General features: G+C 41.3%; 1 protein-coding gene across 20 annotated transcripts in view; it reads left to right on the top strand.

Moving 5' to 3' along the window:
• Positions 1-27,615, top strand: part of GRIP1 (glutamate receptor interacting protein 1) — a 344,378-nt gene that overhangs the window by 185,562 nt on the left and 131,201 nt on the right. Inside the window, exon 1 of one of the 20 annotated variants that reach the window (XM_083463370.1) lies at positions 20,040-20,534. The exons of 17 other annotated variants lie outside the window; for them this stretch is intronic. In XM_083463370.1, the coding sequence (XP_083319496.1) occupies positions 20,480-20,534 (55 nt within the window). In that variant the 5' untranslated portion in view covers positions 20,040-20,479. Of the gene's footprint in view, positions 1-20,039; positions 20,535-27,615 lie in introns of those variants that run through there. 2 more of the 20 variants (XM_083463372.1, XM_083463374.1) reach the window with 2 other exon arrangements.

A 27,615-nucleotide genomic window follows, 5' to 3' on the forward strand; every position in this document is an offset into this window, starting at 1 on the left:
AGCAGTTACAAAACCTAGCATATGATTTTGACTAACATAATTGCAATGACAGATTTGAGCAGGAAACACTTCAATGCTGTTTAAAATAAAAAGGTATTTTCCTGTTTCCTGTATCCTTGGAACCACAAAAAATATGATTTCAAGTCTGCTTATTTGGATACAGAAACCCAATAATCCAATATGGGGAAAATTCAGGTTCAGGTTGATACATGTACAAATAATAACTAAATAATTGAATATGTACTAGTCTCTCCCAACATATGTGTCAAAGATGGCAGAGCCTGGCTGATTGTGATTATCCTTTGCCTTTTCATTTCTTAGTTTCTCCCTTAGTCCAGGCTAAAAAGGGTTTTCTACCATTTTGGAGCCCTCCTATATCAATAAAGCTGTTGCTTTCTTGGCTCTTCTAGACTGAAGATACTTAGAGCTCCACTATTCCAGTTTCTTTTGCTTCTGGAAACTTAGCATCTGTACCTGTCTTGCTTTAACATTTCATGTCTTCTGTGCATCTTTTATGTTCCTTCCACACAGAAAGCATGAAATAGTGGTTCTTCTTGGAAAGTACCTCTTCAATCATTCCTAGAGGCTTCTGAGATCTGCTTTGCCTCCCTCCATACAATGCTTCTCTCTTTCTCTTGTGAAGATTTAAACAAGTACAGAAGCCCTTTTATCTGCTTTCAGGTTCGCTGGTGAGATGGAAGATTGGTGGGAAATTGCTGACCCCCACCCGTCTCCTCCCTCTCACCCCCAACTTCGCATAGAGAAAATGTAGTGATGAGGATGTAGGGTATTACCAGATACTTGGCTAATTTCACCTGCTTGCACCACCTTCCCGCCATCAGCTTTCCTGTTTTACCAGGAAGTTACCAGAGAGATTTGAGTGTGTCGTTTTGCAGCTGCAAACCCTAACCTAGCAGTGGGTTTGCATTTCTCATTTGGAGCTGAAAATGATTTCTGTTTTTTTAAAAAAAAAAATCTGTGCAATCTCAGTAAAAATTAAAATATTTTAATTTGATAAAATAATAAGCTAAAAAATGAGTTTAAATAAACAGGAAGCAATTTCTTAGCTCCCATAATGATAGAAGGCAGAAGGCATCTCTTTTTGGACTGAAATGGTACAGAAAAGGATAGAGGTGAGGTTGTGCATTCTGATTAACTTGTTCTTCTTCTTGTTGAAAAAACCAAGGTAACAGACCTACTCAGAAAGTTGGGGATTCCATGATACATCTCGACACACCTTGTTAATGATGCATTCTGACATGGAAGCATGAGGTCATGACTCAAATCACCCCAGTTTGCATCATCATTCAGGGTATACACACAGCTGAGGTACACTGGTGGTATTTGGTCAGACTTGACCATGTCAATCTCCTGTGTTTACTGCTCAGCACTTGTCATCGCAGGTGGGGAAATGCAGGAGAATCACACAGGTGACTAGATATTACAGGAAGCGTGGAAATAGTATGGGGCAGGGGTCAGCAAACTTTTTCAGCAGGGGGGCTGGTCCACTGTCCCTCAGACCTTGTGGGGGCCCAGACTATATTTGAGGGGGGGAAATGAACAAATTTCTATGCCCCACAAATAACCCAGAGGTGCATTTTAAATAAAAGGACACATTCTACACATGTAAAAACACCAGGCAGGCCCAACAAATAACCCAGAGATGCATTTTAAATAAAAGGACACATACTCATGTAAAAACATGCTGATTCCCGGACCATCCGCGGGCTGGATTTAGAAGGTGATTGGGCTGGATCCGGCCACCGGGCCTTAGTTTGCCTACCCATAGTATAGGGCTGCTAGGTTTTCTGACATCCCTGTGTTGAGTATCACAGATAGTTCTACCCAGTGCTTACAATGAATACTTCCCTTGTTCTCTTATAATGGCAATGGCGCCCACCTGAAGAGGTGCCAGAACTGAGTTCTGGCTGAAAAACAGCCCTGGTTCTATCCCAAATCTATTGAACCAAAAGAAGTTCCTTGGTGCAAAAGAAGACATTTTGTTTCTTCTAGTAAAGGTAAAGGTAAAGGTAAAGGGACCCCTGACCATTAGGTCCAGTCGTGGCTGACTCTGGGGTTGCGGCACTCATCTCGCTTTATTGGCCGAGGGAACCGGTGTACAGCTTCCGGGTCATGTGGCCAGCATGACTAAGCCGCTTCTGGCGAACCAGAGCAGTGCACGGAAACAGCGTTTACCTTCCCGCCGGAGTGGTACCTATTTATCTACTTGCACTTTGACGTGCTTTCGAACTGCTAGGTTGGCAAGAGCAGGGATCGAGCAACGGGAGCTCACCCCATCGCAGGGATTCGAACTGCCGACCTTCTGATTGGCAAGTCCTAGGCTCTGTGGTTTCTTCTAGTAGATAATTTTTTTAAATTTTAAGCACAATCCTGGGTGATAGGTTGCAATGCCAGTAGAAGTTTTACTGTCTCAGAATTAAGCCAGTGTATGCTATTGCTTGATCTGCTTGTGCTTTCTCATATGGACCTCTGTGTGCCCCTTCTGCCCAAATAAAACCCAGTTCTCTATATTCCCTATAGCAAAGCTTTGCAACGCACCTTTCCCACAGTGATTTAAACTTGGGTCTAAAATGCAAACAACTCTATTGACATAAGCATCTTGAGGCAATGTTCTTGCCAAATTGAGGGTGAATCTTTAATGCCTTCCGATGGAAGTGCATCTCATTTTCATGCATTACAGAAAATGCTGTTTTCAGTCTCTATTTAGATTTCCTTATGTGTGAAATAAGCTGAAAATAAATACTTTGTTTCCCCCGCTTCCCCATTGATGGATAGATAGGGCTATTGTCTCATGTCCTCAGCGATGCTATTATGTTTCTGCATCCTGACCGAAATGACATCCAGATGCATCGTGTATGAACATGCACCGGAATACACTCAAAGCCTGTTTTTTTAAAAAATGTGCTCTAATAAAAGATGATCGGGCAGAATATATTCTAGCAAAGGATACTTTTGAAGAAAGAGAAATAATGGTAATAACGAAGAGGCAGGACATTGATTCTAATCTGTAGTAGCAAGATGACAATCTGTTTGATGAATGGAGGAGCTGGTGCAAAGATAGGGCAGGGTGTTTGTGGTTTGTGCCTGTTCCCATTTTTATCCACCAATAGCACACCCTCCATTAAAATACAGCTGAGGAAATGTGCAATAGAAAGAGGAGGGGAAATCTTGCCCTTTGAAAGTTCAAGATGCATTCAGGTTTACAGCAATTAAATGCCTAATTTCCTGTTCAAGAACTTCCTGCTCTTCTTCTCCCAACCCCCTGTGTATAACATGCTGTTCTGCATTTCTGCTTTGAGCAAACAGCAACCCAAGAGCGTCTCTTTCATTTCAACAGTTTTATGGTGCTTTGCTGAAAGCACTGGGTCTTAGAGCTTGGTGCAGTGAATTAGCATATGCTTCTGCAAAATATTTCATCCTTTTGTGACTCCCTTTTGATCAATTATGTGTATGCAGGTTTTCTCAAACATCCTCGTAGAGGAAGATTTGATCTTCATAGAAGATGACCGGTTTTATTCTTCCAGCTTTATATGTTCATTCTAGAAATACAACAGCTGGCATGACATTAAAGTATGCACCGTGTGACTTTTTTTAGAGGAGAGAATTACATTTCATAAAGGTTATGACATCAACTAATGATTTAAATTGATAGATTCCTTGCTAACTTTGTGTTTAAAATATATTCATCTGTACACAAACATAGGTATATGGAGGCGTGGACAATGCTGCTTTAGGTGTGTCCAAGGTCCTGAGTGTGCCCATTTGGATTTTGCAGTGGAGCCCTCTCTCATTTCACAAATAATAATAATAATAATAATAATAATAATAATAATAATAATAATAATAATAATAATAATTTTTTATTTATACCCCGCCCATCTGGCTGGGTTTCCCCAGCCACTCTGGGCGGCTTCCAACAAAACACTAAAATACAATAACCTATCAAACATTAAAAGCTTCCCTAAACAGGGCTGCCTTCAGATGTCTTCTAAAAGTTTGGTAGTTATTTTTCTCTTTGACATCTGGTGGGAGGGCGTTCCACAGGGTGGGTGCCACTACCAAGAAGGCCCTCTGCCTGGTTCCCTGTAGCTTGGCTTCTCGCAGCGAGGGAACCGCCAGAAGGCCCTCGGCACTGGACCTCAGTGTCCGGGCAGAACGATGGAGATGGAGATGATCCTTCAGGTATACTGGACTGAGGCCATTTAGGGCTTTAAAGGTCACCACCAACACGTTGAATTGTGCTCGGAAACGTACTGGGAGCCAGTGTAGGTCTTTCAAGACCGGTGTTATGTGTTCTCGGCGGCCACTCCCAGTCACCAGTCTAGTTGCCGCATTCTGGATTAGTTGTAGTTTCTGGGTCACCTTCAAAGGTAGCCCCACATAGAGCGCATTGCAGTAGTCCAAGCAGGAGATGACTAGAGTATGCACCACTCTGACAAGACAGTCCACGGACAGATAGGGTCTCAGCCTGTGTACCAGATGGAGCTGGTACACAGCTGCCCTGGACACGGATTTAACCTGTGCCTCCATGGACAGCTGTGAGTCCAAAATGACTCCCAGGCTGTGCACCTGGTCCTTCAGGGGCACAGTTACCCCATTCAGGACCAGGGAATCCTCCACACCTGCCCGCCCCCTGTCCCCCAAAAACAGTACTTCTGTCTTGTCAGGATTCAACCTCAAATCACCATTGAAGCTTCTATCTGTTTCAACAGCAGTTTGTCACGTGGTATGGAGCAATGTTGTTTGACAAACACAAATCAAAATAAACATACATACAGCGTACAGAAATGGTGATGTGGTTCTTTGCATCCCAACTTGGGTTCAGTGTCATCCTCACTTTTGACTCCTTTATTGCAGGGGGTTGGACACTAGATGATCCTTGGGGTCCCTTCCAACTTTACAGTTCTATGACCTCAGCCTCACGCATGTTACAGTGTTGTTCCTCAGCTCCATAGTAACTTGCATGAAGCAGTCATACAGCTCTAATGTGCTGCAATATGAAATCAGTGAATGAGCTTTTAATTATTTTTTAGGAAAGGTAATTAAAGCAGTGATTTGCCCATAAGAAATAACATGATGTAGTTGGAAATTGTCTTTTATAGATAGATTTCATGACTGTTGGGTTTTGATGGGTCCTTCAATGTCCTAGGGTTATGATAGACATTTATTATGATAAGCAGGCTTTAAGTTGTTGTTTTTCTTAATATTTGCTTCATTTTTATATCTGCTTGCCGTTGGTGCATTTATTAATAATGTTCCCCATAAAACCATGTTTCCCTGGACATATTTTATGCTACCTGTGAGAAGAAGCAAAGAATTATATGGCCATGTTGGATATAATTCTGGCTGTTCCCTATGGTTAGTCAAATTTGTTTGCTTGCTAGTGCGCCCAGCCTGAGCACTCCTGCTCATCTCTCAAAGGGAAAACAAACCGTAGAGTTTTGATTGTATGTATATGATTGTATTTTGTTTGAGGAAGACAAACCATGGGGTGTAATGTTAAGCAGGTTGCTTCATGGTTTGTTTCCCAACTGGGAGGAAGGCAAGAACAGAGTGGGAGTGTTTGGACTGCATGCATTAACATGCAGCTTGTACACAAACTAATTTGACTAACCATTGTTAATGGCCAGTGTTATAACCAAATGTGGCTATTAAGTAGCTTTAGCTCTGGTGGATTTTAAAGCTTTATTAGAGAAGCCATTAAACAGAAGTGATGAATAGAAGTGAGATCTTGCTGAAGTATTAGTGACCAGTGTTGGAAGTGATTGGTGTAAGGTTAAGCTATCAATTATTTGAGGAGATGTACTTTGCAAATTCGGCAGTTCTTTTGTTTGGAGCCTCAGTTGTTGCATTGATTCTATCCTAACAGCCTTTTGGGTCATTTTTATTTATTTAAGATGAGAAAGTCCTATTCTCTAAATCTTCTTTGGTGAAAATATGTGTGTGTGTGTGTGTGTGTGTGTGTGTGTGTGTGAAAGAGAGAGAGAGAGAGAGAGAGAGAGAGAGAGAATATGTGCCTTTCAAATGGAATCTACACCTGGGGTTTCTCTCTGGCTGCTAATGTTTATCCATATTATTTAATTTCTTTTTGTTAGTTGTTGCTGTTTGTTGCTGTTATCCTAACATTGGGTTGTATCCAATACTTCCGTTCTGCTCAGGCAGAAGACTTCCACCTGCACAGTGAAACTACCCACTCCTCTCAAGCTACCCAGACACCCTTACCAGGTCCTTCAGAAGGTTGGGGAATCCTCTGGAGCAGTTTTTGTGGGCTAAGGGAAAGGAGAGGAAGTGGAAATCTGTTTTAATGTGAGACATATTATAGTGGAAAGTGGAATGGAACATTTTAAATGGTTGTGTATGCCCTGCAAGCCGTGGTTCCTGAGATCAGCTGCTGGAGGCCCAGCCAATCCAGAGGCTTAATACTGGCCTCCTTCATGGCTAATGGTTATCCATGGTCATAAATAAGCCATGACTTGCCACAAATGAGTGACTGCTCAGTCACTCAGGCCCTGCCCTTCTCTGCCTGCCTCCCAAAGAAACAAACAGTGATGCTTAGCTTAGCATTCTATGCAACCCAGTACTTGTTTGTTTCTCCCAAACAAACCATGAGCAGTAAGTCAAAAACAAACCTTGGCTTCTACGTGCAGTTTGCTTGGATAGAAGCAACCCATGGGCACTGGTTCACATGTAACACTAGGCCAGGCTTTGTGGTTTGTTTCTCCTAAGGGCAAGCGGGGTGAAGCAGGAATGTTTGAGCTGCATGCACCAAAGCACTACTATTTCACAGTAAGCAACAGTTTATGTCTAAGTATGGCTTATTGTTGGGACGCACGTGGCGCTGTGATCTAAACCACTGAGCCTAGGGCTTGCTGATCAGAAGGTCGGCGGTTCGAATTGCCGCGACGGGGTGAGCTCCCATTGCTTGGTCCCTGCTCCTGCCAACCTAGCAGTTCGAAAGCATGTCAAAGTGCAAGTAGATAAATAGGCGGGAAGGTAAATGGTGTTTCCGGGCGCTGCACTGGTTCGCCAGAAGCGGCTTAGTCATGCTGGCCACATTACCCAGAAGCTGTACGCCAGTTCTCTCAGCCACTAAAGCGAGATGAGCTCCGCAACCCCAGAGTCGGCCATGACTGGACCTAATGGTCAGGGGTCCCTTTACCTTTACTATGGCTTATTGCTAATGTGCAAACCAGGGCGCTGTCTGTAGGAGTCAGTACTGCTGCCTCTTGTCTTCTGTCTCTGAAAAAGGCTCTGAGGTTTTAACATCCATGCCTAGGGGTTGCTCATTAGGCTAGCCATTTTCTGTTTCATTCCTAAAATGAGTCCAGTTCATGATTTATTTATTTTTAAAAAGTTAACTTTCAAATGAACAGTCATCTTATCACTAGTGCATAGAGACTTTAATACTCATTTTGTCCATTTAAATTGCCATGCAGGTGAAGTGGGAACAGCATAGTGATGAATTGAAAATCCAAAGCTAATTTAAGTGTGCACAGCAAAGGGCACTACTCTGAAGCTACTTACAAGCTTACAAATTCCTTTTAAGTCACTGAGATTTATGAGCTTGGAAGTAAAAATCTGGATTTCTTCCAGTGATTTTAATAAGATAGACCTATAGAAGGATGTGTATCATGTTGACCTTTTACGTCATTCCACTAGGCCTTTTTAAAGAACAAAACCTATTTGTATCAGAGTCTGCTGTCAACTCTTCAGGCCCGAGTCCAAGTATTTTTGTTTTATTTCCCTAATATCTGCTGATAAAAGGTATATAATTCCTCATACCCTTCATGGGTTCTTCTTCACTTAAGGACTGCTGTACAGTACAGTACAGTACAGTACAGTACAGTACAGTGGTACCTCAGGTTAAGAACTTAATTCATTCTGGAGGTCTGTTCTTAACCTGAAACTGTTCTTAACCTGAGGTACCACTTTAGCTCATGGGGCCTCCCGCGGCTGACGCTGCACCACCACCACCGCTGCGTGATTTCTGTTCTCATCCTGAAGCAAAGTTCTTAACCTGAGGTACTATTTCTGGGTTAGTGGAGTCTGTAACCTGAAGCATCTGTAATTTGTAGCTGGGTTGCTGCTGCACAAATCACATCCATGCCTCACCTGGCAGTTGCAATTCCTGTACTTAGGTTAACTTTCAACAAAGGAAATGGAATATTGTCTTGCAGTTTTCACACAGAGATTAATATCATTGTGTCAGTGAAACGGTTTCTCTTTTCAGTGAATCTTCTCTTCTCATAATTTTAAAAGCACAGACTGCTTTTTTACTTTAATGTTGCAGATATGCTTCTACATTTTCTTATTATGCAGCTTCCTGCTGCAGATTTGTCCCTTATTTCCCAAGTAACATCATTAACTTAGATGTTCACACACACATATATATATATATTAAAAAACATGAATTTCTACTAGTGTGCAAAACCTGATTAAAGATAAAGTTAAAGATAAACCTGATTAAAACATAAAGTTACATAATTAAAATAAGCAAAAAAAATAAAATGCAATCTTATTAAAACAATACAACAATGGAAAGAGGAAACCCAGGTTGAGAGAGCAAAGGAATGTCTGTATAAACAGGTTTGTCTGCAAAAGCCTGGAAGAAGGGCAACACAGATAGGGCATATTTCATCAGGGAGCACTGAGACAGTGTGTAGGCCCACCTAGTCCAGTAGTCTCTACTCAGTTCGGCTTTGCTTTCCGGAGTCTTTCCCAGTCCTTTTAATAGGCAATGTCAGAGATTAAACATGGCGCCTTTTGCACAGCTGACTCTAGGTTTGAAGGGGGTCTAGGGCTAAGTCTTCTCATGGGCCTCCTCCTCTCTCAGTGGGCCTTGGTGCGCTGTTTCTGTTACAGTCATACCTCGGGTTACAGGCGCTTTGGGTGGCGCGACTTCGGGTTGCGCGACGCACCAAACCTGGAAGTACCGGAACGGGTTACTTCTGAGGTTTTGCACATGCACAGAAGTGCTAAATTGCGCTTTGCGCATGCACAGAAGACCAAATCGTGACATGTGCGTGCACAGACGCAACGCGGCATGTTGCAGATGCTGCGGGTTACAAACGTGCTTCCTGCACGGATCACGTTCGCAACCAGAGTGTCCACTGTACTACATCGCTCCAAGAGATGCTCTGGACAGCTGCGTCTAGCCACCTTGTAATTTCCCTCACAATGCTCCAGAACAATGGTGGCCGGATCGAGCAGCTGGGAGGGGCCAAAGATGCCTGGTGCTAACACTGGCCCCAACAGCCTTCATGGTCTGCCACTGGGGTATGACTCCTCCCCGTCTTTAATCCCCCAATTTAATTTTACTGACTGCCCCATAGTCCTGCTCGTAGCAGTTCTTTCCCCATTTGCTTTCCTGCAAATAAGAGGTTGCAGTCAATGCTTTTTAATTGTCAAACCCTGACAGCAGGAAGATCATCGCTATGACTAATCGGAAAAGTACAAAGCCTGAATGGAATTACATATCTTTAACCATATGCAGTAGCAAATGGAAGCTGTTTTTGGGGGATAGACAGATTCCCTGCTTTTAAGATTACAGAGAGATCACTTACTTTGAGATTACATTAAACCCCACAGCTTTTAATTACATGCATGTTGCTAGCAGAAACTAACAGTAGTTTTGCCTGTCTGGCTCATTTATTTTATTTTTTAGTGTTGCAGTCCCTTTTATTTTTGCCTTTGAAATGTGTTGGCACATGATGCTTTTGCTTTCAGTTGTATTTTCGCTCTGTTGTTGAGCTTTTCAACACTGGTGAAAAACTAGCCTGGTTGTGCCTTATTTCATTATACAGTATTTTCAAACGCTGCAAGTCCTTTATGAATCTCGCTGACAGAAGATACTTAGAAGAATTCTCAGTAGTATTCTGAAAGTCTGCCTTTTATGCCTCTTAAGGGGGCTTCAGGAAGCTAAACCAGGAAGGCAGCTGCTACAAATGTTAGCAAATTATTACTATGAGAATAGGTGGGCTTTTCTAAAACACTGAGCATGTGCCACCTAGCATCGCTACTCTATAAGCACTATTTGTAAACCACTTTGAGTCTTTTTTTGCAATCAGTGTATAAATTCTGTGAAATATAATATTTATTTGAGTGGGACCATGCAGACCCTGCTGAAACAATGTGGAATAGTATATGCACCAGTACTGCACATTTTATGCTTTATGTAGAAGTTTTATGCCTCTTCAAATTCAGTTCTTTGGTAGCTGTGAGTATCTTTTCCATCACACATAAAAGCTACTAAATGGAAGCCCTTTATTGTCCTAACACAGTGGTTTTCAAAGATACCGTATTTTTCGCTCTATAGGGCGCACCGGCCCATAGGGCGCACCTAGTTTTTTTGGGGGGGGAATAAAAAAATTATTTTTCCCCCCCCAGGCATGGGGCTGGCGTGGGGGAAGCCCGAGCTTCCCCCAACCCCAGCTCCCAGAACAGGCTGCTATCCCCAAGCCTTCGGAGCCCGGCGGGAGTGCCTGCCGGGCTCCGAAGGCTTGCGGATATCTGCCCGAAGCCCAGGGTGCGCTGCGAAGCGCTCCCCGGGCTTCGGGAAGCAGGCTGCTATCCGCAAGCCTTGGGAGCCCGGCGGGCACTTCCGCCATGCTCTGAAGGCTTGCAGATAGCTTCCTGAAGCCTGGAGAGCGAGAGGGGTCGGTGCGCACCGACCCCTCTCGCTCTCCAGGCTTCAGCGAAAGCCTGCAGTCGCTCCATAGGACGCACACACATTTCCCCTTCATTTTTGGAGGAGGAAAAGTGCTTCCTATAGAGTGAAAAATATGGTATGTCCAGGGGAACCCCCAGGGTTTCTTTGTAGCTTAGCAGGGGTCCATCAATTAGTGCAGGACCTTGTTAACCTTCACAGATTCCTCCCTGCATGACTACCTAAGTTCAGTTTGTGGAGGAGCAGCAGGTATGCCCTAGATCCTGATCTAGGTGGGGAGTCTTTTTCATACCAAGGTCTGCATTCCTTTCTAAGCAACCTTCCTGGGGCCACATGCCAGTGGTGCAGAGGAAAAATAAAATAAATGTTGATTTCACCTTTGTATGGTAGATGTCTTTCTGCACACATTTGAACATCCTTCTTTATCCCCTCTCTGGGAAACAAAGAAGCATCATCAGAATTCAAGGACACATTCTAGTCAGCCAATATACTCAAGAAGGGTGCTAAGGAGGACTTTTGAGAGGTGTGGCCTAGAGATAAGGTATGCATGGGAAGGAGGCATGGCCAGATGGACAGGCTGGAGGACTGTATTCAACTGCATCCCTGTTCTGGATAGCTATAAGCTTAGCTCCAATGGTGAGGCTCAGCAGGCATTGTCAGCATTCTGGGGGAACTGTGTGAACACCCTAGAATAGGGGTAGTCAACAAAGTATCCTCCACATGCCGTTGGACTAGATTTCCCATCAGCTCCAGCCCCTAGAGCCAATGGTCAGCAATGATGGATGTTCCACATGCCACATCATCTACAAAGCACCTTGTTGGTTACCTGTGCCCTAGAATATGGTCCGAAAATCCTTTGCAGAGAGCACAGACTCCAACAGGAGCATGCCTTGGGCAAACAAGTAATGATGAAAAGGCAGGAAGTTGTAAAAGCACTGTGCTAACATATTGTTTTTTAATGGGAGGATGAGAGCCTAGAAGTGGTCATATCGAGAACTAGGGTACACCAATGCCATGATGACCACCACCACAACCATTTTCTTTTTTAGCCTTTTAGAGAAGAGAGCAGCAGGAGAAACATAGACATATTACAGGTGCGCTTTTGTTGTTAAAATAAAAGATGAGTCAACTGAAAAGGTTGACAGCTACTATTCTACTTCTAACACATGGTGGGTGAGAAACTATACCACCTTTAAGGGGTACCATCCCACAATTTCTTTGCATAAGTGGTGCTTTCCAGGCAGCGTTTAACCAATGCTTGAGCAGAGGTATGCAGTAGCAAGCTCATGTTTAGAGCCAGGAACATTGCTTCATAACAGCAGTTCACTATGTCTCCTGTTCTGTAGCAAAATCTATTTTTAAAAGGTTATTTAATTTTTAGCAAAGATGGTTTAAAAATATTTTGCAGCTAATAACATTCAATGTCCCAATAAAACAAGCAGCCAATGCCAGTATACAGTAGTAACAATGTTATATGAAGGTACACAGACGACACTATATTAAAACACTCTCACTAAAACAGATCTCTTAACTCATCAAACCTTGATATTCTCCCTAGGGCTTATAAATAAGCTATGAAACAAAATGTGATTTGATTCTCCTTACATAACTCGTAATTTAGAGCATCTTCACATGGCTTGTAACAAAGCAGTGGAGGAGAAGCACAAGTGAATTGTGCTTACTGCCCTTGGGGAAGGACTATAGCTCAGTGGTAGAGTTGCATGCAGAAGATTCCGGGTTCAATCCCTGGAATTTCCATATTGGCTTAGGAGCGCTTTCTGCTTTAAACTCTAGGGAGCTGCTGCCAATCAGTGTACTGAGCTAGGTGGACCAAAGAGGTGTTCATTTTAAGTTTCCTGTGTTCGTTTTAAGTTTCCTGTACTTTAATTTCTTCTTGAAATTAAAACTTTCACGGAGAAGGATGCTCTGCTCTGTTCCTATAAGCAATGCCTCTTCTTGTAAGAACTACATGGTAGGAAGATATTACTGAGGACTAAGATTCCCATTCCCATGCATAAATGCAAGAACACTGGACATAAATGCAATGAGACTGGAAGGTTTCACTTCAGTTTTCAAATAGCAGTGGTTACACATATTATACGCATACACATTGGTCTCAGCTGGGCCAGGGCCTTTTCAGTACTGGCCCCGACTTGGTGGAACGCTCTGTCACAAGAGACTAGGGGCCTGTGGGACTTGACATCTTTCCGCAGGGCCTGCAAGACAGAGCTGTTCCACCTGGCCTTTGGTTTGGACTCAGTCTGACCCTTATGTTTCCCTCCCCTTATGGTTTTGATTTATGGGCTACTATTAAAATGAGGCTGCATTTTAAATTGTATTTTAACCCGTATTTTAATAAACTGGATTTTGTCCCCATCCCCCCCCTCCATTATGTTTTATTGTAATTTTATTGGTGTTAGCCGCCCTGAGCCCGACTCTGGCCAGGGAGGGCGGGGTATAAATAAATTTTTATGATTATTATTACTATGTCTGAACTTAAACAAAATGTGGTTAGTCACAACCATGGTTTAGGACAACGTCAACTTCAAACATTGGTTTTGTGGGATGGGTTTTAATGGGTAGGAGAGGATACCGGTATCTTAATGGCATTTTATCTCTCCAGGTGCCCACATGTGTGGGTTGAACAGGGTTTCAAAACCCCATCACTGGCAGCAAAATTCAAAGCATAGGAATTATGCTGTAAAACCGTGTTTTGAGCAAGCCCAGCTATGAAGCAAGCTGGCTCTCCATTTCTTATCTCGCTTAATAAAGTATAAGGCAACAACTGGGGAAGTAAGCTTAAAAATAAGATTGACTTACTTTATAATCATGCTTTTGTTCACCGTAGTAAAAACTATGTAGGGAAAATACTTATATGTACAGTATAACCAGCTACAGGCATCTGCCTGAGATACAGCAAGCAAAGGGCACTTTTGCCCTCCTGGGTGGTTGAAGTAAGATAGAGAGGAAGAGGAAGTAGTGTATGTTCCTTCCTCTCCAGGAGCGGAGGAGAAAATGACATCACACAGAGCCTTCTCTACCAACTGTATTTCTATGGTCTACCTATCTATCTATTTATCAGCAATACAGTATCTATTACTGGTAGATATCAGTAATACAGCTCTGTGAACTTAGCCTCTTCTCATGCTAACTAGTAAGAATTTGCATTTGTTAGGTTTGGCTGCTAATCTCCCACATGTTTATGATCCTGGCATTATCCTGACTCCCACTTGTGAACTTGCTACTCACACTCTCAACTGGGTCATCATTATTAAAAGCATTATTCCATGATTCACCACAGTGTCTGAACATGGATCAGGTTACATCATTCAGAAATCACAGCAGAGCTCCAGGATACATAGCTAGGCATAAGCTAAGTCATTTTCCCAATACTTGACATGCCCCCTTGGCTCCCACTTTGAAGAGCAGGGTGGGCACAGCCATTTACATAGCCAACTTCTCAAACCACAGAACTGGGGAAGCGGTGGGCACGCCTACAAGTAGGCTTGGTCTTCTGGTGCCATTGCCATTTCCTTTTTGCAGGAAGCAGGGTTGACATCACTAGCTCACTATCTGCAGGCACCTCTCTGGAGGAAGTGAGCACTTCACTGGCAGGAAGTGATGCTGGAGACAAGCCAAGTGGCTCAAGCACAGTAGTTGAGGCAGCTGATGTCATATCCAATAGCAACTCACTGGGCCCCTCTTCAGCATGTAGATCAGCACTTCCCAAAGTCCTAAGAGCTTCCTCAGGATCCAATTCTGTGTTCTCATTCCATCCCCCCTTCCTCATCTGACTAGCCCTACCAAGACATTTCCACAGGGCTTGTGACAGACTTTTCCTTAACCGTATTTAACACTAGCTACATTTTGAACAAGATTAGTAACTACAGTTATTTAAAAATGGAAGCAAAAACTTCCACCCAAGGAGGGGAGGGGAGAATGTGAGTCTGAAACTCACCCATACTTACTCCTTATTTCTAAACTGGCTACAGAGCCTAGGACTTGCCGATCAGAAGGTCAGCGGTTCAAATCCCCGCGATGGGGTGAGCTCCCGTTGCTCGATCCCTGCTCCTGCCAACCTCGCAGTTCGAAAGCACGTCAAAGTGCAAGTAGATAAATAGGTACCGCTCCGGTGGGAAGGTAAACGGTGTTTCCGTGTGCTCCTTTGGTTCGTCAGAAGCGGCTGGCCACATGACCCGGAAGATGTACGCTGGCTACCTCGGCCAATAAAGCGAGATGAGCACCGCAACCCCAGAGTCGGCCACGACTGGAACCAATAGGCAGGGGTCCCTTTACCTTTACCTAAATGTTGTCAATGCATATAGGATAAAGAGTCAACTCGCATCCTTCAGGAAGCAACATATTTTTTCTACGTTATGGGCAGCTGGGAAGTACTGAATTTTTTTTAGTATGCTAGAGGAAGTAATTGCAATTACGTGCAATAGTATTATGTGCAGGTTTAGTTTTATGTGAACAGCTTCTCAGGCACTCTGAACTTTTTCCTGGATAATACATTTAAACCACTATGACATTTGAATGATGATGCAGCTCAGCAAAATGTGAAGAAGTGGGAATTTATTAGACGAGTTAAACAACAAATATGTAGTAACTGTCATAAAAGACCTGAGTAAAGAAAAATATCCACATGAAGGAAAGTACTTAAGGAGCATACTTAAGCATCAGCTAAATATGATTTACTGCTTGCCCAAACTAGATCCTTTAAAACAAAAATCAAGAGAAGCAATACTGTAAATTATTGCCCTCTAACATAAGTAAAGCCATGGGGAAAGCCAAAATATGATGGAACTATGAGTAGTAGTAAGAGCTATGAGAACCCTTCTATTACTTTATTATATAGTATTATGGAGAGGTGCCTCACACATTAGTTTTCCCCCCTTAGCTGTGACCTATTTCTTCTTTTTCCTAACCCCTTTATTACCGCTGCTACCGTATATATCAATACCATTTATTTTCTTCATCAGTTTACTTACTAGTAGCTGTAGCTAAGCATAGAACAGAACAGAGATCCAAATATGAAAACAAATCAAAATAGTTATCAGTATAAACTGATGGTGATATTTGTATGTAAGGTAAAAGTACCCCCTGACCATTAGGTCCAGTCGCGGACGACTCTGGGGTTGCTCATCTCACTTCATAGGCCGAGGGAGCCGGCGTACAGCTTCCAGGTCATGTGGCCAGCATGACTAAGCCGCTTCTGGCGAACCAGAGCAGTGCATGGAAATGCCGTTTACCTTCCCGCCGGAGTGGTACCTATTTATCTACTTGCACTTTGATGTGCTTTCGAACTGCTAGGTTGGCAGGAATTTGTATGTATACTTACCTAATAAACCACTTGGGTTACTTCACTTTGCTGCGGTTGTTGTGAATAAAAATCATTTCCACTCTATGGTTACTCTCACTCTAAATGATACAGCAAATGCAATACTAGATTCCTGTTACTTTGCAAGGATAGATGTCAGTTTCCCCCCCTTCAAATCTTATACCACTCCTCCCCAGGTAATAGTTACGTATCAACAAAACTGAGAGGTCTACTCACAGTCTTTAATCAGGTCTGTTTAAAGACTACTGCAGTCTTCCTTCTGGTCCACCAGCTGATGTTGTCTCAGGTTCTCAGCCATGCCTCTTACACTTGGCTGTAGAACTTCTCTTGAAGGCTGCCTTCAGAGGCACATGCTCTTCCCCACAGACCTTCCTCTGCTCCCGGCAGCTCAGCCTCTCTGTGTGCCTCCATGCCCATGTTACTGCTCTTTCTTCAGCAGACCACCAGCCACTCTTTACTCTCTCAGGAACTCTCATCCATTGACCAGAACTTGGTCTTTTTGTTATCAATATCCAAGAAGGAGCTCCTATTCCAATCATTTGGGTGGAAGTCTGTCCCCTTCACTGGCCTATAACTAGGATTGAATCAAATCTGTTGTTGTTGTTGTTGTTGTTGTTGTTGTTGTTGTTGTTGTTGTTGTTGTTGTTGTTGTTGTTAAGCCCCTGTATACCCTGTATATAGATTGACAGAAACTTCACTCACAGAACCCTGGTTTGACCAATTGTAAACAACAACAGTTTAACTGTTATTCAGGTACCCCCTGCTGTTAACACTGTTATTTCCACAGCTCTTGGCAAAACTCAACAGTTTACAGGCAGTTAACCCTTTACCCTCAACTATGTATAAATCCCATTGCATATTTTAAAAATAAAATTGTTATCCCAGAAACAATATTATTCCAACCACAAGAAGAGGAAGCTGTTCTGAACACTTAGCAAAATGAACACTTAGCAAAATGACATATTAGTAAATGTACTTTTTATCTCTTTTCAAAAAAATATTTCACTTAGGTGAAAAAAATTGAATGATATTTAGTATGAATATTACGTTCTGAATTGAAGACTTAAGTATAGCAAATATAATCATATGGCACCTAATTTCAACAACAACAGCGGGACTCTTACAAGTAGCTTTTTGCACCAAGTAGTGCAGAAGGTATTTAGAACTTTCAAAGAATCAGATATTTGGAATGGTTGATGTCACATGGGCTTGCATTAAACTTTCTACAAACTGTCCTTTGTAGTGCATCACCTACTTTTGGATACATACCAGCTATTTGTGCAGAGATTAGATGGGCAAAGCTTCCATACTTGCAAACAAAAATGTAATCAACGAGATCTGAAACATAGGCGAAAGACATATTGCTATCGCCAATAACTAATGAGTGGCACTGAATGCACTGATATACTCAAGAAGTTTAACCTAGTTTGATTAAAATTCTTTGAAACCTCAAGGTCAACTGCAATATAGAGGGATAGTCACTGATTAAATCTAATATGTACAGTGATATTCAACATTAGATATACTCAATTGAAATCAATGGACATCATTTAAATGTGACTGGAAAATGAATGTAGCTGACCTGAAACAGAAGGGTTCAAAAGAAGACTTAAATAATGGTGTGTGGCAGGTACTGTGGACTGCAGAAGTGTTTAGAGGGGAGGCATACTTATGTTGTCAGTGGAATGTATTCTGGTGTTCATCCTGCTCTTGCTGCTTAGAGTAGACTTTGCAAACTTGATGCTCCTGTGGTAAAGGTAAGGGACCCCTGGACAGTTAAGTCCAGTCAAAGGTGACTATGGGGTTGTGGTGCTCATCTTGCTTTCAGGCTGAGGGAGCCGCCATTTGTCCACCAGGTTATGTGGCCAGCATAACTAAATTGCTTCTGGCACAATGGAACACCATGACGGAAACCAGAGCTCATGGAAACGCCGTTTACCTTCCCACCACAGTGATACCTATTTATCTACTTGCACTGGCATGCTTTCAAACTGCTAGGTAGGCAGGAGCTGGGACAGAGCAACAGGAGCTCACCCCATTGTGTGGATTCGAACCGCCAAACTTCTGATTGTCAAGCCCAAGAGGCTCAGTGGTTTATACCACAGCGCCACCCGCATTCTATAGCCATTGTTGGACCAGATGTAGGATGAGGAGTCATTCCAAGCATAATGCAGTATGAAAAGGCAACACCCCTTTCTTTTTCATCTGTTTCTGACAATTGTCAGGCATGCCTTCATACCCTCAAAAGCTTAACTGCTAAAATGCATACTATTGAAGTTTGTTCAGAACTGTTGTTTTTAACCATTTTTTTCATTGAGAAATGAAATGCAACGTCATTCCATGGAATCCCAAACCCCTTTACTCAAAGTAGAGAGAGAGTATGTGTGTAAAAGCTGGTAATAAGTAATTACATAGGGTAAAGGACCTGAGTTCATAAAATTTCACAGTACTCTTGCAGGACATTCATGGATTCCAGATGTTGACAAACAGTTTAGAAGAGTCAGTGGGAACTATTATATTTGTGCTCCAACATCTGCACTAGCTCCCCATTGAGTTGTGCTTTAGCTGGAAAGTCCTAAACAGCTGAGATCTATCATCTCTGAATAGGGATGGATGGATCAATCTACCCTTGTGTGTGCTCATTGTATGTATTCATTCGTACCTTTATTCTGTCCTATTTCTGCATCAATTTAAAAAATAAAAATAAAAATTTTGTTGTATTTGAATACATATTTTTAACACATTTTATCTCAAAGTAAACATTTTGTCCTAATATAAGCACCAGCACATATTTTGTCCAACTATAAGCATTTGTAAATACAGTTTGGTACGTTAATGAGAGTTGGGAACTGCATCACAAAGCAGGTGGGAAATCAAAAGGTAGCTCTGTTCCAATTTACTCATTGCTCTGGAAGGTGCAGTTCAGATCTATTTGAATGGGAATAAGTTAAGACTGAATTCTTCAATCATCACTGTCTCTGAGATAATCTGAAAAAGCTGCCTTGGCTATTCTGATGCTCCGCCAAATTTCAACAACTTGTAGACTGGAGTTATTTGGTGGTGATCTCCCACTATTGATCTACTTTGCCCCTAGAAATTCTTCAAAGTCCAAACCTATTTCAAAAGAAAACCAGTATTACTTTAGTTGGGATTGTCTCTTTCCTGCCATGTTTGACCATTTAAAGGTTTATCCATAATAATACACATTTTAAATAGTAATCCGCCATGACCTGGAGTCTTTTAAATTTCCCCATCTTGTTTTTTAAAAATAGATAAGAAGGCTAAAAAGCATTACTGTACCCAAGCAATCCCCCAAACATCATAAAGGAGATCTCAGGTCAGTCTTTGAAGTTTTATATCCAGATCTTTCTAGACTTCTTCTTTTTTTTTTTAACCACAAGAAGAGTGTTAGGTTGGTCTGCAAGGGTTAGAAAAGCTGTCATTACCACAGTTCCACCTCATTATTTTGTGAATGAAGCAAGTAAATGGGCAAGTTAATTTGCTTAGCTTTGATAAGAGGCTGTAAAATACTTTGATAAATTGAGTAATATAGAGCCATGTGTTGTATTCGGTAAGATTATGGTGGATTATTTATGAAAGGCTAAGGATAAATGCGTCCACCTAGTGAGAGCTTATGTTTCATTCTCCTTCCAGAGGCATCCTGACTCACAGTGTGTTGTCTGTGTAGCATCATTATGCTTCACGATTGTACCTACTTGGAAAACTGCCTGTGCTCCTGCTGCTGTATGGCTTGTGGGTCTCTCTCTCTCTCTCTCTCTCTCTCTCTCTCTCTCTCTCTCTCTCTCTCTCTCTCTTATCCTTCCTCCCCCTCATTCTCAGCAGGGCATCCTTTCACACCGAAATAATTTTTTTAATTGGGGAGGGGGAACCGTGGCTATTTAAAATTTTGCCATTTGTAATAAAGGATGCTGATGATTGTGCATTTCGCCTTGTTATTGTTCAGCGAGCAATGCTGGGAGAGAGTTAAAATATCTGAAGGATTTGAGGAGGGGGAGCGAGAGCGGGAGGAGGGAAAATCCCCTGATTGTGCTGAAATGCATGGTCCTTTGCCTGGAACAGAAACTGAAGCTCACTAGCACAGCACAGGACTCCGCGAGGCTGGTAACCTAGCTGCGTTCAGTTATCTTCGCCGGGATCTTACACTATTTGATGCTTTGCAGCTGTTAAGAGAAATATTGCTTCTTCATCATCTTTTTAAGCCATTGATCTGGTGCTGCAAGCAGTGGCGGTAGTAGTACTAGTACTGAATGACACAGCTTTGCTAGATGACATGGAGCTGATCTCTGCATCAGCCAAGAAGAATTAAGCTTTGTCACTCCCCGCTGGGACTATCTTTCTTCTGGTATGCGCGTGAGGAATTCATATGCTTCTGCTGCAGCCACCAAAGCAGAGCCTTGAGTATACTTTGCCACGGAAGGCAGTAAGCAAGAATGATAGCTGTCTCTTTTAAATGCCGTTGTCAAATTCTGAGGAGACTTACTAAAGGTATTGTGTTTTTCTTATTGTTTCTTCCGTGCCTGTATTGCAGCATTCCGTACAACGTAGCCTAATGGTTTTACTTTCAAATATGACTGCCTCTTTTTGTAATTTATTGGCAGACAACAAAGAAGAACTCTCTGAATAACACACACACACACACACACACACACACGTATAGCTAAAAGGCTTGAATGCCCCCCCCCCCCGCCGCGCTCACATTACACCATGATGCTGCTTTGTGATTTTTGGGTGATTTCATTGCTCAAAAGGAGGTAATTTGTGTTCAGGCAAAGTGCTAAAGTTATTATGGGATATTATTGGTTTGCATTCCTGTTAATTGGTTGGCAGAAGTATTGCCTCTGTCACTCTGTGCTGTATATTAGGAAAAGCTGCTGATGAAAATTCTGGACCTGAACTAAAGGTGATGTTATTCACATTGTTGCCGTCTTGGCATCCTAGCATGTTCTCTCTGAAAGATGATGAAGGGGTTTTTCCAAACACACCCCTGTGCTAAATTGTCTGACAGCTTCGGAACCAAAGATTATGTTGACATAAATAAAAAGAATATTGTTATTGCTAAATTGGAGTATAGATTCACTGGAGGCTTTTGTTTGATTGATAATGTTATACTTATTAGTTGTATTTCTTAAACTTGAGACAAAATCCTGCATTTTTTGCTACATAACTTTAAAATGCTATTAATCCTTAGTAGTGGAATTTCAAAAACAGTTGCCCTTACACATTCCACCATATAACACCTTGTCTTTCATGCTGTTGCTGTTTTAATCTCATTATTATAAATGTTTGCACAATTTCTGTTTAAAAACAGTATTGCCACTTTGGGGAGTGTTGGTGAGAGAGATAGTAACACCTTTGCTTATTGTGCCTGGAAGCAAATGAAGGCATGTAGGTTATACAATTGATATATGAAAGCTTTGTGAAACATAAAATTACTACTACTATGCTCAATAGCAGTAGACTTGCAAAAGTGCTAATGAACTTGTCAGGAATGTCTTGGTTTGGAAAATTGGTTTTCTTTCATTAATCAGTTATACAGTTTATAATTAGTATTTAATGTTGGCTCATCAGATATGTAGGTGGTTTTAGAGAGACTCTTGCCTTGGTAAAAAGAAAGAAAGAAAGAAAATAGCTTGTTATAGAGGACTGCTGTAGTTCAACTACTTGATAATATAAGTGGAGTGGCTATTAATTGAACGGGTCAATCCTATACACGTCTACTTAAAAATATGTTCCATTGAATTCAATGGGGATTACCTCCAGGTACCTGGCAGTAAACACTGTTGAATACAAGGAGACTTTTGAGTAAACATGCATAGGATTGCACTGAAAACAACAACAAATTAAACATGCAATCCTAGAAACACACTTATTAGAAAATAAGATCTATTGAATTCCCTGGGCCTTGGGTTTCTTATTTGGGTGCACATATTAAGTTCACGAATCTCTTCAGATTTGTTGTGTTTGGTTTCTACTACATGTAAACTAATTTATTTCAGTACAGTAAATACCTTCTTGTGGAAATTATTTAACCAAATATGTGCAGCCAAATTCTAAACATGTTTACTCAAGACAAATTATTTTACTTAAGTGAACTTGGCTTTTGTGTGGGAAAAGTTTGGGTCAACTTGCCTGTTAATGTGGTGTGGCTTAAGTACAAGTTATTCAGGAACTATTGGTCTTTCCTATTATTTCTGTAACTTATCAGGACGCAATAATATTAAATTATCTTCACCTCCTAGTAAGGCTTGCATGGAACCACTGATCAACTGTCTTGGGCACACTGTTGTTCATTCTTGTTGATTATTGCTGCTGTTAACAATCTCTATCTGAAAATGGTGATATTGGCATTCCTCCTTGCTATTTGCCAATATGCCAGGCTGCAATCCTACTTCCTTAATGTACATACTTAATTACATTTGTAGGTTTAATTATTCTGATTCCTGAACTAGTCAATAAACAGTATGCTTGAGTTTTGATTGCTGTCTCTTTTTCAAGTTGCAAGAGAAAGACCTCATATTTTCAATACAAAATTTAAATAATGTTATATTGACCTTTTTATGTTTCCTCTAAAGACAATATCAATAAAAGCTCATTGCCTGTTTTAATTCAAAGACAGTATTATTTAACTCAAATGATGGATAGGTCATAGACAATTCTTACTTTTATATATTTTTATTGTTGATGCTTTTATTGTTAAATCACTTTGGAATACTTTATGGGAACAATTCATCAATGAAATAAAAAGAATATCTGTAAAAGATGAAAACTTACTATAGTAGAGGTAGATAAATAGAGTTTAACAATCAGGATTGCCTCACATCAGAAACACACAATGAGCTTATGGGCTGCAAGTAATTTTACTATCATTATGTGCAGATTTAATGTATAATACAAGTTTGCAATAATACATCTCAAACACTTTAATGGACACATGGAGTGAGAAACAGGGTCAAGTGGCAAAAGGCACCAGTTACCCCCACACTGTTGCTCAATGTTTCCCTTATTAAGGATGGCTCACAACTCAAGAATGTTAAGATGTGCACTTAGGCTTTCAGAAAACTGAAAATAAATAAAAGCAAGGTTTCTGTGCATGGCTCTTTGTTTCTGATCTTTCAGCATTGCATATATATATATATTCAAACCTGCTTTCATGTGTGCTGAAAACACTTTCCCCCTGAATCACTGAAATCAATGGACTTGAGTAACTTGGTTTTCAATTGTGTCTAGCCTGAATATGATTTAGCTGGATTCCACCCCTGGACTTTACTTGGGGTTAAACAGATGGTAGCAGCATATTTGTTTTCATATCATCTTGAAAATGAGTAAAGCAGGGGTAGTAGCACCCATTTGACTTTGCCAGAAATGATGGGCTTATTTGACTCCAATTAAAAAAATTAATGATTAATTTTTAAATGTCCTTTCTGGATCCCACAGCTTTTTGTGCATGGTTGGCATGCTCATGCCCATTACATATTTCTGCATACCCAATATGTGCTCATAAACCATCTCACATAAACTGCCTTAAGCATCTTAGCCTGTTGAGTTCTTGCCATGAGATCAAGGTATAAAAATCCCAAATAAGCAGATCACAACAATGATTAATGCCATAGAGGCGACTGCTGATTCTTTATAAGCAATATGTCTGAATTACCTTAATTATGTTTGCCTTGATTTTTTGATTTGAAAAATATACTAGAAGAGGCATTAATTTAAAGGATAAATGTTGTTCTTTCCCTTATGGCAGCAGATTTGTTTAAAAAGAACATACTTCAGAGTAAAGGATGCGGTCATCTATGTCCCCATCTCCCCTACCCTGCAATGTTCAGTGTGTCCAAGAAGGTGCTCAGTGCATTGAAATATGTTTGAGAAGATGATTCTCCTAAAAGGTGAGGTGTTGTGTTCTCTTTCTAGAAAGAGAGGTGCCAGAACTCAACATGAAGCCTCCCTTGTTCTATTATAATGGCAATGACACCCACCTGAGAGGTGCTGGAACTCAGTTCTGGTGAGTTCTGTATGAAAAAGAAAAAAAAAACCCCTGAGTAGGTGGATTTTTGCATTTATACTTTGGAAGACGAAGGTGCTGATGAAGAACAATAAATGTTTTGTCAGCCACAACTTGTGTGGCTGGCAGTTTCTTCCTTGTGGAGAATGGGATTTGATATTACAACCTTGCAGTTAAATTATTGTTTTGCTGGGGTAAATACCACTTGATTCCATTTCTGATTTGTTCACAGATTGTGCAAGGAACAAGTCAATGGTGGAAGCAAGTCAACAGCTGTTGGTAAAACTGTGAAGGGCTCTTGACGCACTTTCCTTTCATTTTGGGATAGGTGATCATGTAAACAAAGGCTGCTATCCCTCATATTACTAAGGTGGCTGGAGTGCACGGTTGTTTACTGCTGATCTGTGACTGACAAAATACAGGTGGCTGAGTCTCCAAGTTTACTGAAGATTTGATATTGCTGGATTTTCTTTCCCATCTGAAAACGCAAAGTATGCATACAGTGAATGATGTATTGAGTATCTACCAGTGTTCCCAAGAAAAAGCTCGCTGTGGCCACAGAATATTCCTCATAGCAGCAGTGCACTGTGCACAGCTTGGTAAGGTGCTTAATCTTTTTTCTTGGGCCATTTTTCTCTTAAACCCCTACCCACCTGCTTTTTGCTAGGTCCCTTAATATTTGCCCCGTGGGAAGCAGAGCAACTTGCAGGAGTGGAATTAAATTTGAAAAATGGACTGAGGGGGAAGGGGTTAAGCTCTCTTTCTCCCATACTGGTGTTTTTCAAAATTTGGTGTATTCAAAATCCTGTAAAACAAGAGAGGACCAGAATAATGTCTACAATGTGGTTGTGCGCTAACTTTGTGCTGAAAGGTGCCAAGCAAAATAAATGTGTTGCAGAGAGCAAATAAGTAGTCTAGGTATAAAATGCTAAGCTTTATTAAATTTTCGAGAGAAGTACCAAGTGAAAGTTGAACCAGCTTGTTATTGCTGAAGGTTACCATATACTCATTTTGACCAACAAGTACAATATTATTGCAATGTTAGTAAATGAGCTGCTACACTGGACAGGAATCTAGGAGGCTGCCTTATACCAAGTCAGATCATTGGGATATCTACTCATTACTGTCTACACTGTTTGGCAGTGGCTCTCCAGAGTTTCAGACAAAGTACATGCCCAGCCCTACCTGGAGAAGCCACAAATTGAACCTGAGACATTCTTCATGTAAACAGATGCTCTACTATTGAGCTGTGGTCCTTCTCCAACAGACCAACATTGTCTGAAATTGTCCAGAGCTTTGGTTTTGATGTAAATGCAGATGTAGCGTTTTCTTTCCCCATGTTTTCATTTTTGAAGCTGCATCTGCAAAGACTAGCTCTCTGCCTGGCTGTCTTCTGTTCTGCACCCAAACGATGATGTGGATTGAAATTGAGACATTCTAATTAGTGTCAGAAGTATATGTGGCCATATGAAATTGTGCCTTTTAGAAAATGAAATTCATTTTCATAGTTCTGTGTAAAATCATAGAATGTCTGTCAGTTTATTCTGAATCAACTCATTCTAATTTCATGCATGGATGTAAGCCTATTGACAGCAAGCAGAGACTATTGGTTCATGAGTCTAAACATAGCATAAGATCATCTATGTTGACCTATGAAGGGCTTTTGCTTTTCTCAAATAAAATAGGTGTGGGCCAAAACTGTCATAAAAAGGGTGGAATAGGGGAATTATACAGCCATTTTCCTTGGACATGAAAAATATTATAAAGCATATTGAAGGCATCTAGAGCTAAATCTTATGCACTGGGCACATAGCAACTTCTTTATTCTGCATATACACCTTTCCCCCATGTTGTCATAATATGCCAACCTACATTTAGAACATGTTATACCTTCAGGCAGAATGTACAACAGCAGCATTCTTTAACTGCTGTCTTCAAATAGTAGCCCTGTTCAGGTGTCATGCTAATCCATAGGTTAGTGCTACAGGAACGAGTCTGTTCAAGCCTCAGGCTCAAGTCTTCCCTTTTTCTCTTTCTACCATTTCCTGTTCTGCAATGAGGAGCAGAGCCAGAGTTCCTTTTAGGAAAACTCGTTTGGTAGAATCTTTGCAGGCGAGTCCTTTTAGGCAAACTGCAGTAGCAGAGTATCATCCGGTTAAATCACAGCAGACAAAATCACTTCCAGTAACATCACAGTAAGTAGAGGCATGTTAGGAGACTGTAGCAAAGAAGCTCAGGCAGGCCAGATCAGAACTCTGGACAGCTCCCATTGGCTGGCACTTTTCCTTCATTGAAAGTTTTAGGGAGACATTGCCTTAGCAGGGAGCTGAAAGGCAGACAAGGCCTATTCTTCACTAGGCATGTCTCCTTAAAGGAGCTGGCAGTTTTCCTTAAAGGGCCTCTGCACACTTTTCATCGTTTGTCACCTGTGAGCTTGAAGAAATCAAGGTGCTGCTGAGGACTTGTCCTCCAAGTATGAGGAGGCTTGGATGCAGGGCTGTTGGCAGCAGGTTTAGGCCCCAGTGGAAGACAAGGGCTGCCTAGCCCAGACAGACCAACTAAAAATGTTTACATGGTATATAAATGTGTGATCTCATTTTTATGTTAATAATAAATATGATTTTATTCATACTTGTTGATAATATTAAGATCCTAATGAGTAATATAATAAATATAAGCACCCACACAATAGTTGCTAAACTAACAATACACATTAAATATTAAACTTATATGTACAACGCAACACAATCAGTGTTCAAAACTCCCATTTTGCGACAGGGAATTTCATTAGTGTGAGCAATTTCTGAGCTCTGGGCGCAGTACTGTGCCTAAGATTTCAGATTAAAACTGCAGAGTGGAAAGAAAGGAGGACCTTTTCCTGCCTCCCCACTTCCAGCTACTCTCTGAAAACTAGAGAAGAGACCCTCTTAAGAATATTAGGGGGGGTGGTCAGGGAAAGGACTAGACCATGTGAAAAATAAACATAAGCTTTTAGCTGCAGTTCATTCATTTTCAGCTTTGTTATGAAAAAGCACACCTAGACATTCCATTGTTGCACCCATAACCTAGGATTAAGGTGCCATTTAGCTCCTGGCTTTCATATCTCAGTGTCTAATACTGAACACAATGCATATCACCCAACAACTTTTTTATGTTTGCATGGTGTTCACTTATGATTACATACAAATGTGACTGTGCCTGATAATATGAGATGACAATGTCATACTGTCAAAGTGCAGAAGCGAAAGTTTGTATAGAGTCAGAAATGCTCTGTTCACACCACAAGTCTGCAAGCTGTTACATATTTTGTTAAGGATTACATTAAACATTTGCAAGATAGTTGGAATTGGGAATTTGGTTTGTTTAGCCTGGTAAAGAGGAGACCGAGATGAGATATGATAGTCAGCTTCAAATATATAAAGGGCTGCCACATGGAGGATAGAGTGAGCTTGTTTTCTCCTGTTCTGGAGGCTAGAACCTGAACCAATGGATCCGAATTACAAGACAGGAGATTCCTACTAAACATCAGGAAGAACTTTCTGACAGTAGAGATGTTTGACAGTG

The sequence above is a fragment of the Podarcis liolepis genome (genome assembly GCF_965112155.1).
Source record: "Podarcis liolepis genome assembly, chromosome: 10".
Taxonomy (NCBI): domain Eukaryota; kingdom Metazoa; phylum Chordata; class Lepidosauria; order Squamata; family Lacertidae; genus Podarcis; species Podarcis liolepis.